Source organism: Gymnoscopelus microlampas, assembly GCF_963454915.1.
Source record: "Gymnoscopelus microlampas genome assembly, chromosome: 20".
Classification (NCBI taxonomy): domain Eukaryota; kingdom Metazoa; phylum Chordata; class Actinopteri; order Myctophiformes; family Myctophidae; genus Gymnoscopelus; species Gymnoscopelus microlampas.
Genome location: NC_139957.1, coordinates 10,028,983 through 10,044,423, shown reverse-complemented (window position 1 = coordinate 10,044,423; position 15,441 = coordinate 10,028,983). Strand labels below are relative to the sequence as shown.

At 43.4% G+C, this 15,441-nt stretch overlaps 2 protein-coding genes across 7 annotated transcripts in view; one reads left to right on the top strand and one right to left on the bottom strand.

Annotated features, from left to right (window-relative positions):
- Positions 1-1,031: 1,031 nt before the first annotated feature.
- adprs (ADP-ribosylserine hydrolase) lies at positions 1,032-6,449 on the bottom strand. Its single transcript, XM_084044143.1, has 6 exons — positions 6,082-6,449; positions 5,223-5,319; positions 4,820-5,027; positions 4,238-4,425; positions 3,123-3,223; positions 1,032-2,238 (listed from the first exon to the last, which is right to left on the bottom strand). The coding sequence occupies exons 1-6, from the start codon at positions 6,278-6,280 to the stop codon at positions 1,847-1,849; spliced, it is 1,185 nt and encodes a 394-aa protein (XP_083900269.1). The 5' UTR covers positions 6,281-6,449; the 3' UTR covers positions 1,032-1,846.
- A 2,823-nt stretch (positions 6,450-9,272) lies between these two features.
- The window catches only part of LOC311035908 (zinc finger MYM-type protein 4-like), a 58,969-nt gene continuing 52,800 nt past the window's right edge, over positions 9,273-15,441 (top strand). For 3 of the 6 annotated variants that reach the window (XM_084044392.1, XM_084044391.1, XM_084044396.1), the window contains exons 1-3: positions 9,273-9,552; positions 13,464-13,616; positions 15,249-15,389. In XM_084044392.1, the coding sequence (XP_083900518.1) occupies positions 9,514-9,552; positions 13,464-13,616; positions 15,249-15,389 (333 nt within the window). In that variant the 5' untranslated portion in view covers positions 9,273-9,513. The remainder of the gene's footprint in view (positions 9,553-13,463; positions 13,617-15,248; positions 15,390-15,441) is intronic. The other 3 variants (XM_084044395.1, XM_084044394.1, XM_084044393.1) reach the window with 3 other exon arrangements.

Here is a 15,441-nt window from a genome sequence, read left to right as displayed (position 1 = left end):
AGGACCATTGTGTAACCACTTGGTGGGGCTGCTTTTCCAAAGAATCCAATAGACTGTAGCACCATGCAGGCTTACAAGAGTTTGCCATTTCTCATGCACAGGCATAGGCATATAGGTCATAGGTCAGACTTCAAAATTAGGTTTCGGATTTCTGTTTTAAAGTGAAAAGATAATTTTTTTCTCTTTTTAAATACATACATACATTCAAATGTACGCTGTCTCCGTGGATGACACATGAGATTGTGGTTTGTAAACCAAAATCAAAGGGGAAACATTGTGTTAAGTTTGCAGTCAAATCAACTTTGTACAAAGCTGTACAGGTGAATATCGTCTCTGTCGGGTGGAAACCATGTCCAAAACTGTTACTTTTCAGGATTCAAATAAAAAAATAGCAAAAATAGCAGATCGACAAGCTCGGTTAACCAGTTTTGATCAGATGGACGCATTAGTATTGTACATTATTCTTACTAAATCATATTATGTATGCATCCCTTCAGATCCTGATGTGATGTCTGTGGGTGGAGAACTCAAGAATGTTAGGCCATGCCTGAGGATCTGCAAGATTCTGCTTGGATGGACAAACTCACTATGGTATGGATTGAGTACAAATGCTGCCCCATGTGTTACTTTTCTTCCAGAGTCCCAGAGAAAACCTTGCGTATAAATGAACTGTGCACAGTTCCCACACTTACGTAGGTACTTAGATATGTCAATATACCGTATGTTTATCTTTTGATAGGCTAACATTGTGCTGTTTGTGTTAAATACTCTTAAAGGATAGAAAATGTGTCCCAGTTTATATAGCAACAAAGGCCCTATCATGCATTTTAACTTCCCTGAAAACTTACAGGTGAACGCATTGTTAAAAGTTAGTTGATCCCTCTCTCCCATTTTCTCACAGTATTCAGTTATTTAACAAATACATTTTACATTTCTGTCCTCTTTTAAATGGGGGACCAGATACCAAAACCATATCCAACCACATTTTCAGAATGTTGGCTAAAATTAAATATTTCCTTACACATGTCAACTTCAAAAGGTTTATTAAATAATTATTTCTCCATCAAAAAGGATAAAACATGTCATGATCAATGTATAGTGCAACCGTCACAACAAAACGATTGTTCGACACAAAACAGGGAAGACCACAGATGACGCGTTTGCATTTGTCTCCGTACGTGTGTGTGTGTGTGTGTGTGTGTGTGTGTGTGTGTGTGTGTGTGTGTGTGTGTGTGTGTGTGTGTGTGTGTGTGTGTGTGTGTGTGTGTGTGTGTGTGTGTGTGTGTGTGTGTGTGTGTGTGTGTAATGCACATGCATGTATGCACACAAGGTTTTTTGATCTGTCTGTAGTGAAATTCAGCAATCAGGTTAACCAATAAGCCAGTCAAATCATCAACACATTTTGAATTGTAGGGTATTATATTTACTTTCTAGTTTCTCTCTTTTTTTATTTTTACTCAGATGTTCAGTTGCATGAAAAATTGTTTGTTAGCTAGCACTGTTAGTACCCTTATCAGTTCAACAGTTGGTTCCTGTGGGTTGGCTTATAGTACTTATAGGAATGCTAACGATCAGATTTTAAGCTGGTGATGATATTGTAAGTTTCCCCCCAAATGTCAATCTGCTAAAGTGCTTCATAAAACAGAAGAGGCTAAAACAAAACCTGAAACACCAATGTGGCTTTAAGTGTCTCTTTAATGTATGTGTGTGTGTGTGTGTGTGTGTGTGTGTGTGTGTGTGTGTGTGTGTGTGTGTGTGTGTGTGTGTGTGTGTGTGTGTGTGTGTGTGTGTGTAGTGCATCTTGTCTTTCTGTCTGTGTCCCTCCGTACAAGTCCAGTTCAAAAGATCACTCCGAATCTCTCTTCTTCTCTGTGCAACTCATAGTGTCTGACTGGTTGTCTGATCCGTCACCACAGCCCTGCTTCCCTGTCCCACTAACTTCCCCCTGTGGTGACTGTCGGTACAGCATGTGAAGGCGCTCTGCAGTCACATGGGCATCTCCAGTTCCCTCGCAGCACTTGATCCACGTCAGTGGAATGGTCTCAATGCCATAGTGGGCCCCAGCAATGGCCCCAGCCATGCACGCTATGGTGTCTGTGTCCCCGCCAAGGGCCAGGCTGTAAGCCATTGTCCTCTCTAGGCCTCCGTAGCGCTCCGGAAGGCCATCTCGGGGCTGCAGACAGTGGAGCACACAGAAGATGGCAGTGGGGACAGAGTGGAGCGCCGCGATACCGTTACCTGGAAGAAGAGACAGAAAATACAGTGAGTGCGACGAGAATCGAACAATAAATAGGGTTAATCCTCCAGCGGCCATGAATGTGCTCAGCAAGAGACAATGGGTGCATCCACACATAAGATCTCATGAGTGGATGCACCCTATATGTGCATAACTGTAGTTCACTTTTCCAGAAGGGGGCATACACATTTCCTGTTCCGGGTCAGTTTCCCATAGCTTCATTTGATTGGCTCAGCAGCCGATTTGAATGGGAAACTCACAACACACTTCATAATGCGTTTCCCATTCAAATCTGCTGCTGAGCCAATCAAATGAAGCTACGGGAAACTGATTCGGAACAGGAAATGTTTATTACCCCTTCTGGAAAAGGGAACTACAGTCATGCACAGGTTCAATTGTCATGCCAATCAGCCCACTGGATTTCCAAAAATGTGGTCTAATGGTGGCACTAGGGGAAAGACCATGGGGTAATGGAGGCACTAGGGGAAAGACCATGGGGTAATGGAGGCACTAGAGCAGTGATTCTCAAACATGTTTGGCTCAGGGCACCCCTGTTAACAACTTTTTCATCCACGGCATCCCTGAATTACATTGTTACTTTATAGCACCTTACATTTATGTAAGGTGAAAATAACTTTCTACTTGACGTTTAACCCCAGCATCCCCATTCTGAGGGAAAACGTTCACCAAAAATAGCCGATCTATACGTTGTGACGCGTTGTGACACGTTGTGAGATTGTAGATTTTTGGCGAAGAGATTTGGTGTAGACTGAAAAAGATGACAGGGGGGAACAAATGAAGGAGGAAAAGAAGAGAGAGGGAGGGATTGAAAGACAGGGAGAAGATCAGATATACTGTACATATGAGATTTCTGACAAATACTGACCGAGTTCAGAGATGACCTCTTCTATGCTGACCTTACTCCTGTCCATCAGGTCTTTAACTCTGTGTAGGCGCTCACAGAATGGCTTTTCTGCTTCTTTCAGTCTGTGAAGACACAAGGTCGTTACTTGTGACATCAAAGGGAACCACTGCTTATGATCAGGATTTGAACATTATATTTACAGCAAGACTGAAGGCCAAACTGTATGTTGCATCATCCATGTATGTCTGTGTCCTCAAAAGTAGACAAATCACTGCATGGTGTCACAAAACAGAACCACTACACTGGATTGTGCACATGGGAATACCTGGTAATTAAATTGAATGTGAAAATCATGAATAGTCGGAAAATAGTTAATCTCTTAATAGCACTTTTGTGCTTCCAAAGAAAAACATTCTCCATAACTGCTGAAAAAGCAGCTGTCCGGGTATGAAGATTTATGACATCACATGTAGCTAGTTGTACATACTGGACTGTATTGACTACACTTGGTATAACATTGGCCTATAAATGTATATCATAAATATCTTGCATTCAAAACCAACTACACTTTCAATGCTCTGGAAGACTCTACAGTTAAATATGAAATGAAATGTATATTCCCAACACCAGGGTCCAAAATGGAGGTAGGTTCTTGAAGAACAATTCCTGAATTTCAGGGAAGTTCCAAAGAACTGGGGAAAGTTCCAGTGGTTGATATCGGGCAGTAGTAACTTACTATAGACAAGGAGGCTACAGCATTATTATACTACCGGGTATATGTATTTTTGTAATCATATTGGGAGATATTCCTTTTAAGTATTCTAAAGAAATTCACAGAATATTCTCAAACCATTTATTTTACATTCAATGTTGCATGGTATGCATGCTTGCATGGGGCGTCATTAAAGTAGTGTTCCCACTGTTAAACAAAATCCCCACTACACTCATTGAGCGACTACACTGCCCGCAGCTGTTCTACCCAATGGTACAGAGACATTGTGATTGGGTCTATACCGATGTTTTCAGACAACCACCCGAAAGGCAGATGAAATGAACGCACAAGTACGGACGGAAACATCATCTTTGACGTTGAGTATAAATGGGCCTTTAGATGCATGTTAGGCATCAGTACTCACACTCTGGCGTCACTGCGTGCGGACTCATCATCCTCCATCTCTTCCATCTCTTTGATCAGCCGGCTGATGAATTTCTGGGGCACATCTAGCGCCCCCTGCAGGGAGAGGTGGACGGCCAGCGCCTGCAGTACAGCTCCATTATAACCCAAAGAACAGGAGTGGGTTAGCATGGCTCCCTGACAGGCAAACTGGAAGAGGGAAGAGAGAGAGAAAGGGTGAGAGAGAACTTACTTCTAAGTTGAAACTACTCCCACTAAGCCACTAGAATTGGACCCTCTTCATGTGGCAATATGGATAAGACGGTTTGCATTCAACCTTGGCCTGTTTTACAATGTGCAAGACCCCTGGGAGATGGATTGCTGAGGTGGAGTGCAAGACCTACCATCAGCTCCCAGTACTTACCGCACAACTTGTCGTACCCAAGCCGTGCTACTCATACGCTGAGTTGTCGTGCCCGGGATCTAACCCATGATCTTGTGGTCGACAGGCGAGTGCTCTACCAACTGAGCGCTCTACCAACTGAGCTATCCGGACACCGTAGGCTCAGCAATCATAGCCCACTGGATACGATTCAACACTCACCCTCTTGACATCGGCAATGTCAGGGAAAGCCAGTGCGAAGGGGGCCGCCCTCATAGCCCCCCCGTTTCCAAAGGAGCCTCTGCCGTTGAACTGATCCCTGGCTGGCTGGTATACATCACTAAGCTGTGGAGAGGACAGCTTCTTCAACACCTGGACCACTCCGGAACCATAACCTCGGCCAGGAGAAAGACTGTATTCCTTAGCAAACCTACGGGGGCAAGAGATGTCAGTTTCAGTCAATGTGCAACTGTGTGTGTGTGTGTGTGTGTGTGTGTGTGTGTTTTCTACAAACTTTTCTCTGAAACATTATACATAAACCATGATAAAAGTTGCAAGTGTTAGTTGCTAGCATCAAAACAAGTTTGCTCGGTGGTCAGTGTAGGTGGGTACAAGTGTATATAACCTGCGAGCCATATCTTGCTCATCAAAGCCAGCCCGGGCCAACAGGGACTGGACCACACAACGTGTCATGGCTGTGTCGTCACTGTACTCAAGAATACCTGACACAGGAAGAGAGACACATTACATCACAGTGCACAGTAAAAATCATCAGTGTTCATCTATCCATTTGCACACTCTCTGAGTTAAACACTGTAATGTCTCATCTTAATAACCCCCAGCCTACCAAAGAGTTGGACCATTGGATGATGCTCAGCTGAACAGATATGAATGTGAAGACTAGCACAACAATATTTTTGAGACAGTATTAACGTAGCCTGAAACTGTTGTCCGCGCAGGTGAAACAGCGTGATCGGAGATTCTGCAGTGTTCTCACTTAAATGCAACATGGGAGTTCATTAGCCTGGGATCAAGACTATCATAGTCATAGATGTATTTTATCGAGTCTGACTTTTGCTTTCGTATCGTCAGACTCGATAAAATACATTATGATAGTCTTGATCCAAGGCTAGGAGTTCATACCTCATCCTCCAATTCACATGAAAATAAAAAATAAAAGCCCCAGCAGAAGAGTAGGAGGGGAACAGCATAAAGCCTAAAGCCCTAGTGTTGCTAGCCTAAGTGCCGCAGTCAGATGATTTCTGTTCCACATAGTCAATCATGTCAAGCAATATCAATCGGATCTCCCTCTGTGTGAAGTGAACACACATTCTGCACTGAATCCATCACCTTCCATATGGGATCTCCCCCCCACATTCACTGTGTGAACACACATTCTGCACTGAACCCATCCCCTCCTCTCTCTCCCCTCCCCTCCCCTCCCCTCCCCATCCTCTCCCCTCCCCTCCCCTCCCCATCCTCACCATCTCCCTTGGTGTCGTCCTCCAGGCTGCTCAGATGCTGCAGCACGCTCTCCATGGGCACCTCCTCCGCTCCCTCGAACTCCCCGCCGACGCAGTCGCCCAGCGCGGCGCCCACCAGGGCGCCCCTGAACCGGGACAAAGACGCCGGCGGCCCCCCCGCTGCTGCCATCGCCCTCACTGCCGCTGTCATCATTGCCATGCATCCGTTGTGGAAGAAGACGCTGTTAATAGCCCTTGATTTATCAATACAAATAAAAGGATCCCACTGAAAAGAGGCGATGGTGGTGGTGGTAAAACGCAAACAGTATCAACATCAGCAACAATAACAAACAACCTCCTCGTTGCTGCTGCTGTCTGTGTGTCGCTCTTTCTTCTTCCTGATTAGTGTTGCCAGGTTTTGTGAGAGAAACAAGCAGACGGGTCTAGGAAAACAAGCCCAAAAGAAGAAACTTAGGCCACATGACATGAGCACTTTATAAACCGATATGCATCGGCTAATTTCAAATAAATCTTGGAGAAAAGAGAAATGTGGAATATTTTTTTTAACATTTTAACAACACAAATCTATCCCACTCCCTGGCATAAACTATTTTCAGATGGGGGTCTGCAGACAGCAGACAAATACATAAATTAATTTAATTTGGGGGTCCTTGACTTGAAAATGTTTGAGAACCAGCGAACCACTGGTGTAAACAACACTAGAAACAAGCCCCACAAAAAACGCAACCCGCAAGTTGCGGGTTGCGTTTTTTGTGGGGCTTGTTGCGGGCCGCAACTACCGATATTTACAAGCAACTTCACAGACACATAAGACCAAAGTCGCTTATAAAAGCGGACACGGCAACACTGTTCCTGGCGCCTGTGAATTTGTATAGGTCGCCGTACGACGGTGTCGCTCGCCCAGAAATACCCGATCTACCAGCTCACAGCGCGTCGCTGGAGCAACAGGATGTGAGCTTGTAGATCGGCTGATTCCGAGCGCGCGACACCGTCGTACGGCGGAGCAGTTGAGTTGCTGCTGGCCTGGTTGTTTGACCCCGTTTGAGTCACTGGTGCGCATTATGATTACCGTAATCTCAATCTTACTTTCAAATGCAGCATTCACAGCCACAGGGATACAAACTAGTAAAATAAATGTAATAATACTAATAACGACAATAATAACAACTATAATAGGGACTCTTGGCCTTGAGGTTAAACGTTAGCAGCGACAGTTCATACAGTTCAGTGATTCTAAACCCCTTTCGTTTCATGTAATTATCCGTTTGATATGCATATTAGGCCAGTTGAGAACATTTTCTTTATCTCTATGACCGCAATTACACTGTAAATCCTCAATGCTTAAAAGCAACGTCCAATGTGTGGCGTTAATCACATTTTAAAATCATTTATCAAACTGGAAATTTGAAATTAAATACCATTATGTCCACAAATAACCCAATAATAACAGCATGGCAGAAAACAACACACAGAAAAAGAACACTGCAAAAAGTAGTTTTATATTTAGAACTCTTGATTTATTGACATTATTTACAGAAATTCATTGCATTGAATAAAACTTGAAAATTGTACTGAAAACACAACCAAACCATAACCAAAATGATTGCTGTAACAAAGTCAAGAAATATAATATAATATTTACATGTATTTACAAGTACTGTCCTCTGACCTAGATGATGGCCTAGCCTAGGGGAAATGCTGCTGCTCTTGGACTCATGATGGAGTAGTAGAGTTTATAGCATCAACACACTGTGCTGTACTGAGGCTTTGATAGAGCTGTGCTGTAGGCTATTTGGTTCTGACGCTTTGACACAGAGAACACTTGGAGATGGGGTACATAGTCTCTGTTCTTGGTGGTGCCTTTGTCGTGGGAGAGGACGTCCTTCTGCTGGATAGGTGCTGAATGTACCTGTACTATGACCTGCTGTACCTGTGCGGTAGGCGGAAAGGACACTCTCCGACTCCTACGTGAGGTGCCGTCGGCTCTGTCCATACTGCCATACCCCTCGTCTGAGTGGTGGTGCAGGCGGTCTACTGCTGTCTGGTGAGTGGAGGAGGACGTCTGAGGCGGAGCATCCTTGGACGTTGAAGATGCTTCAACCTCAGCCTCCTGGCTGAGCGTGAGCGCTGATGCTGTGGAGGACTGCTTGGTTTGGGCAGGCTCTATGCAGGGCTGTACCGGCTGCTTGAAGGACCGACAGGAGGACGTCTTCACCACGACAGGCTCCGCAGGACGGGGTTTGCGTTGTCTCCCAGAACACTGACCCATGGTGGCTGTTTTCTGAGATGATGGACTCTTCTCTGGGTTGAGAAACAAGGCTGGATGATGTGGATCTGCAGCTCTCTAGACTGGTTGGTTGTTGTAGCTCCAGTAGGAGTTGATGGTAGTTCGTTGGTTAACGGTTGTCTGGCTGATGATCGCAGGAAGGTGAACTCTCCGTTGGATCGACTCTTTAACTCGGTGAGGAATCTCAGAATGAAGCTTCAACGGCGCGCGTTGCGCTTTTTTATTTCGGACGGTGTGTAGCCTACGTCACGCGACTTTTCAAAAGTCGCGACTCGCGCGCAACCAATCAGCGTGCATCAGCAAGCAACTGACTCGCGCAACCAATCAGCGTTCATCAGCAAGCAATTGAGATGTGTTTTTTGAAAGTCGCAACTCGCGCAACCAATCACCGTTTATCATCAAGCAACTGACTCGCGCAACCAATCAGCGTTCATCAGCAAGCAACTGAGAGATGCGTTTTTTGAAAGTCGCGCTGCGGTAACCATGGTTTATCAACACACCTGGAGGTGCCCCGGCGGTACTCGGTGGTGTAAATTAACTATTAAGTACATTCAAGTACTGTACTTAAGTACAATTTTGAGGTACTTTTACTTTACTGGAGTATTTCCAATTTTCTGTACTTTTACTTCTACTCCGCTGCAGTATTGATACTTTTACTTAAGTAAAAAATGGTGAGTACTGATGCAGGAGGGATAACCATCATAGATGGAACATTAGTGTTTCTTTGTTTTCAGGGGTGAGTAGACTTCAAGGAATCTTTTAGGTCATGTTGTTGTTTTTAACTTAATTTGTTATATTCTATGAAAAGATTAAAATCTGCTATTTTCGGCTTTTAGTTGGGCTGACCCCGGAAGAGGAGGAGCAATGTGGACGGACACAGTTGATCCCGGAAGTGAATGTTTTGTTTGGTGTTGCCAGTCCAGATGAGAAGAGCGCAACACAGTGTGATTAATCTGTGTGTTTACGTGTTCTTCTAACTAAATGCATCTCCTCGCATTCATAACAACTCGGGAACCACCCTTCGATCTAACTGACTTCGGGGTTTGTAGCAGGAGTAGGTTTGTAGTTATTCAGTCGTGCTTAGCCTCGTTAGCTTAGCCTCCTCGGAGAGTGCAGGGCGCGCGGCATTTTTGCAGCATTAAAACATGGCGGATCCGGAGGGGCATCGGGAGAAGCGATCAGAGGTAATAATGACTGTTTTTTTTTTACCCCAAATGCTGACCAGTAAACACCCTGACCACACAGTACGACATGACATGTTAGCTCAGGGGTCTTCAATGTTTTTCAGGCCAAGGACCCCCTAGCGGAGAGAGAGATGAAGCAGGGACCCCTCTATATTGTATAAAATTGTGTTATAGATTAAACTTTTCTTTCTACTTGGTCTGCTCTTTTTTCCCCTCTACACATTTTCCAAAATAGCCGATCTACAAGATCTTGTAGATCGGCTATTTTTGGCTTAAGTTATCAGAAAAGGGATGGTAGGGGGTTGAAGTGGTTAATGTAAGGAAAAAAAAGAAATCTATCACACAAAGATTTGGCGGACCCCGGTCCCCATATAGTAGCTCTGAGGACCCCCTAGGCTGGGCTCCCGGACCCCCTGTTGAAGACCCCTGTGTTAGCTGACTGATCAAGCTTTGAACGAAATTACCTGGATTTCTTGGCATTGCTGGTGGGCACATTCCAAGGTCCGCTGTGCCAATCACCCACCAAAATAACGTCTTTTGTGTGCAGAGATGGTGGGGTGCAGATGTATGGATCTGTTCACCATCACGCTTTTGGTGTCTTATGTACCTGCCTGGTGTGACAGAACCATGTCACTGTAGATCATACTTTTAGTTTTAGATGACTGATTATCTCATGTTTTTGATTGGTTGAATACATTTGTAACAGTTTGCAAAAGTTACAGAGGTACAGTTATACAATGATGCTAAAAGGATGACCTTTTTCCATTGTGGTCCAGTGTGTTCAGGAGTTTTGTCTTGAGGGCGGGGAGAGTAATGCCTATCCAGTCAATGGTGAAAGTGTATATTCACTCAGTTATGCCCACTGTCCAGCAAAGGTAGCTTAGTACTCTGCTAATACTGCTGTATTTAATTTGCCCATAAACATTGGACCATCCTAGCTTGGTTGCAGTTGAGTGAACTCAAAGGAGCAGAAGTAGCCCAGATACAGTAGATGTTGTTGTCATGTCTAACCTGCTTGGTGCCAGCATGAAACAGTCAATATACAGCAAATTTATGTAATGAAACTATCTTGTTTACTGCATTGTGTGTGTGTGTGTATATATTAGCTGCGACATCATAGATGCCATGGTAAATATGCCAAGCACACATGTGAATGAACTTAAGTACATTAAGTGCTAGTAGCACTAATGTAGAGCATTTGTAATGGGTGCATTCAGACGTAGGCACCAAAGATACTGAAGGGTCAACAAAATCATTAGGGTCTGCTTCTTAGGTTATATGTTGTGTGCAAAGTTTGGGGTTGAGTGCAGGAATGCAAATTACATGGCAATCCACCCATTAGATTGTTAGTATATTATCTGCAAAGTTGACATTTGTACCTGAGGGTAATGCTAGAATAATAATTACAAAAAGTCCCCCTGGCTACATATGGCATGTAAACATGAGAGAATGGAAAGATTTGTTAATTTCAACAAACAGGGATAATGGTCAAGTAACTAGTCAGTGCAAATAAATCAATTAAGTATTAAAAAGTAATCAGAACGTAGGAACGACAACAACATGCTATCTAATAACATACCCTGCTTAGTGTTTGGGCGCTCAAGCAAACAGTATTATATCTATTTTACATACATAGCATGTTTGAACAAGTATAAGTAACCATCATATCTGAACTATCTGCATAATTGTACTGGTGTAGCATACCGGTATATCCAAATTGGTAACAAGAAGTGATACAAGCCGGAAATGAGTGCCAGGGGGGTGAGATGGATTTTGGGGTAAGTTTTCTGATTGTGGAAAATGGAGGGCATCTGCATTCCTGCCTGAGGTGGAGGGGTGGCCATTCCACAGCAAATGTTTTGTTTAGTTGGTAAAATCGTTTCATTTGGTAATCGTTTTGTATATCCGTCTTTTATTCAAACTCATTGTGCAACTGGCAGGACTAGACTTCTTGATTAGGGATCATGTGGGGACCGACCGGAAACCACTTTATAGAATACGGTGCTGTCAGGCAGAAACCCCTTATCTCCATATTTTGGAAAAAGTAGCAGATCCATAAGCTTCGTGCTGCATTTTGAGCTTGTAGATCTGCTACTTTAGCTATTTTTGAATTTCATTGCGGAAAATTAACAGTTTTGGACATATGATCCGACAGACGAATTCTAGAGTAGGCGTGGCCTAAACCGCACCACACAGGTCAGTTTGGAATGAAAACCAGGCTTCTCCATGTGGAAAGGCTGGCGGGGACACGAGGTTAGAAGCTTCAGCCAGGAAGTGGAAGTGAATGTTAAGAGTTGTGGGGTGGATCGTGTCCAGGGGGTAAGGGGGTAGGCCATCACCATTCTTTTGAATTAGATGGAGGCAAGGAAACTAAATTTAAGGAAAGGCTGGACGCCAGGTAAGCACCATGACGCTCATGAGTGGCAAACTTGCACTGGAAGTTCGGTGAAATAACATTGGAGTCAATGAGAACTGGCTGGACAGCTTGTGAACAAACACTATTTCTGAACCATTGCGACCGTTGTCATAGAATCGGTTCAGGAATATAAAAGAAGGCACATAACAGGGCTGTTTTGTGACCACTGGTTTAACGATGTGCACAGTAGGTATTGAGGCATCTAAACAGTGGCATGTATCGTTTCAGGCTCGGTAGTATCGCGAGATTTGGTTGTCAGACTGGCAATGATGGACATTCTTGCGATACTTTGCCACGTTCATAAACTTACTTAATGTGCTCTTTAAATTAGAGATGCCGCGATCTGATTAACAGATCGGATATCGGCCCGATATCAGTTAAAAAATGGAGATCGGATCGCAGTGAAAATGACCGCTCCGATCAAAGCACTCCACTCCAGCAGTTCTACCCAGCACGCTGTGAAACTTTGTTGACTATGATTCTGGAGGGGTTATGTTCTCTGTTTGAGTAGTATCACTTGATCAATCCTTTTTTAACATTTAGTTTCAACATAAGATCAGTAATAAAAAGTAAAGATAAAAAGCGCGGAGTGTGGACCGGTGTTGTACGGGCTGACACATAGTCCGTGCAAGCAACACAGAAGTGCGCAGCGCGTCCTGAAAGACATGAGATAGACAGTATTACAGAGACTATTATGTGCCGTATCGGATCGGAATTGGATCTGTTTTGATGCTGCCTGATCGGAATCGGATCGGATCGCAAAAACCTTGATCGCAGCACCTCTACTTTAAATACCTCTATAAAATTATACAGTGCACACATCGAAAAGTAACACAGCAGAAAACAAAGTTTTTTACGAAGGTCTCAGTCATTCAGAAATAGTGATTATGTATAAAGTGGTCCACCTGGCCCCCATTGTCTCCAATGTATTCCATTGAAGTCCCGGATGCATTTTGCCACCCAGTGCGACGAATCTGCCAGCTGGAATTGCTGGATAGAGAAAATGACGTCGGCGACCTTTACTTACATTTAGTTTCCTTGGATGAAGGGAGGAAGACATGTAGAAATTCTGGATCAGCTGGTAGAGGAAAGGTCATGGGGTCACTCGGTCAAATCGGTAGGATTCATCCTCGACAGGGGTCATAATAATAGTTTGTTATTATTTTTATCCTTAGACAATGTCTAAGGATCTAATCTACTTGATGTGTGAAATGTGAATGGAGCGTGTAACAATGTGAGCATACCTTTGTTTCAGTTTTTATTCCAGGGGGTCCCCAGCAAAAGTAGTTATTAACATAGCATCATAATCATTTTAACCACTTTATCCATTTACACGTTGGCTATTCAAAAATAGCAGATGTACAAGCTCACAGCGTGCCACTTTGTGCCGCGCTGCGAACTTGTACATCTGCTATTTTACTTAGAAAATATGTGAAAAAGGTGTTTGGAAAATTTTGATTTGAATAATTTCAAATTTTTTTTTGCTCTGAAAAAGTCACATTTTTGTTCTCCCAACCTGCAGCACCAGGAGCGCATGTCCAGGGTGTTTGATGAGGTGATGGGCCTGGGACCGTTCTGCTCTCCCTCCAGGAGCAGTGGTGGGGAGGACACACCCGACAAAGAAGGAGAGGACGACTCCAAACAGGGGGTATGAACACAAAGTCTAAAATAAATATATTTAATATCTAAACTAACTGAAAGCTACACTATGTAATTAACTAAGCTACACTAAAATGTACATCCTGTGGTCTGGTTTGACCACTACTGGTTGACAAGTGGTAATGCCTGAGGCTCGATGAGCTCAGCGGTAGAAATTTCAGCACTTGCGAGTAGGAGACCCGGGTTCGAATCCGGGGTAGGACATAAAAGAGACTGAGTGTAGCTTGCAGCTTTAACATATCAATCAAATGTGCTGATCTCTGGCCATAGTAATGTGTGAATGGAGCATGTAACAATGTGAGCTTACTTTTGTTTCAGGTTTCTTTCTTTCTTTTCTTATCGTGTTTAACCCATTAAAACAGGGAAAGCTGTGTCATTTTCTATTTTAGCGTCGCCTATTCAAAAATAGCAGATCTACAAGCTCACAGTGCACCATGTTGTGCTGCTTGTATATCTGCTATTTTTTACATTAGCAGATATACAACATTTTTTTTTAAATCTTGAAAGTGCTTCAAGTAATTTAGATTTTTTTTAAAAACACAAATCTTCTCTTCTGGGGGTCCCTGGCACAAAATATTTGAGATGGTGTCCACTGCCAAATATTTATCAATTTGGGGTTCTTGGAACTAAAAAGATTGAGAAGTACTGATTTAGAAGGTATTTATAGAATTGGCCTCAGGTCTTAATGGTTTAAAGGAAGAGTAGCAGATAATGAACAAATTAAACTTGACTTATATAAAAGAAATCTATATCTAGACAACAATATATGTAGTTCTTTTTAGGTAATTACATGGTAATGATGCATGGCCATACTAATATCACTGCGTAGATATTAGTCTGGAATCTCTGTGTGGAACCTGCATTTCCATGGCGCGAATTTAAAAAAAATGCTTTGGCGATTGGTCGCTCACTACTTCGGGGGGAGTGAAATCCAATCACAACTCAGCGGTGCCAAAACAAATTTGCAGAGGGCATTTTTTGCAATGGCATATTCGTCTCGTTTCCAGGCTTGGAAAATGAGGGCATTTTACCATAACTGCTGGTGATCATATCTGTCTTAGACATATACATACATATAGGCCACTGGATTGTGCGTCAACATCGCCGCCATGCCTAAGTGTATATAAGTGCCTGGAGAGTAAAACATTTTTCTGTTACTATTTAAGTAAGATAAGGTATTTTGTTATGAACTCTTTAACTGCCAGATTAAAATTGTAATAGTGTCACCCCAGTGCCAGCGAAAACTAGTGTTTTTACCTACCTTTGAAAAATCATGGAATATTTTCTGTGAGCGCTGTCCGCACGGTGATCCCCTCATTACACACACAGGGGTCTTGTAGATTTTGGGAAAAAAGTTTATCCGCTCGCGGTAATCCGTTCCATAGTTGCGGCAAGTTGAAAATAGCATGTTTTGCCAAAAATACATAGTAAAACACAGGAGCCGAGATGAGGAATATTTCCCTAATATTTTAACAGGGAAGTGAATGGATCAGCAAATCTTTGGATCGCGTTATCTCCTGGTTCTGAGTGAATAACGAAAAAATGCGTCAATGGCACTGTGGACCAAGTACCAATTGACTGGAAAACGAGTCCATGGCAGTAAAAGCCCTTTTTTCTCCAGCAGCACAGCTCCAGGGCGTTTGATGAGGTGATGGGCCTGGGACCGTTTGCTGACACCTCCAGGGGCTCTGCCACCTCCTCCAGGAGCAGTGGCGTGGAGGACACACCCAACAAAGAGGCAGAGGACGGCTCCAGACCGGGGGTATGAACACAAAGTGTAAAATGAATACAGTAGATTTAAAATAACTTGCCTT

Coding starts and splice junctions, on each gene's coding strand:
- adprs (XM_084044143.1), bottom strand. CDS start 6,280: ATGGCAATGATGACAGCGGCAGTGAGGGCGATGGCAGCAGCGGGGGGG. Junction 4,426..4,819: donor ACATTGCCGATGTCAAGAGG/GTGAGTGTTGAA, acceptor TCCCTCTTCCAG/TTTGCCTGTCAGGGAGCCAT. Junction 3,224..4,237: donor GCACGCAGTGACGCCAGAGT/GTGAGTACTGAT, acceptor GTGTCTTCACAG/ACTGAAAGAAGCAGAAAAGC.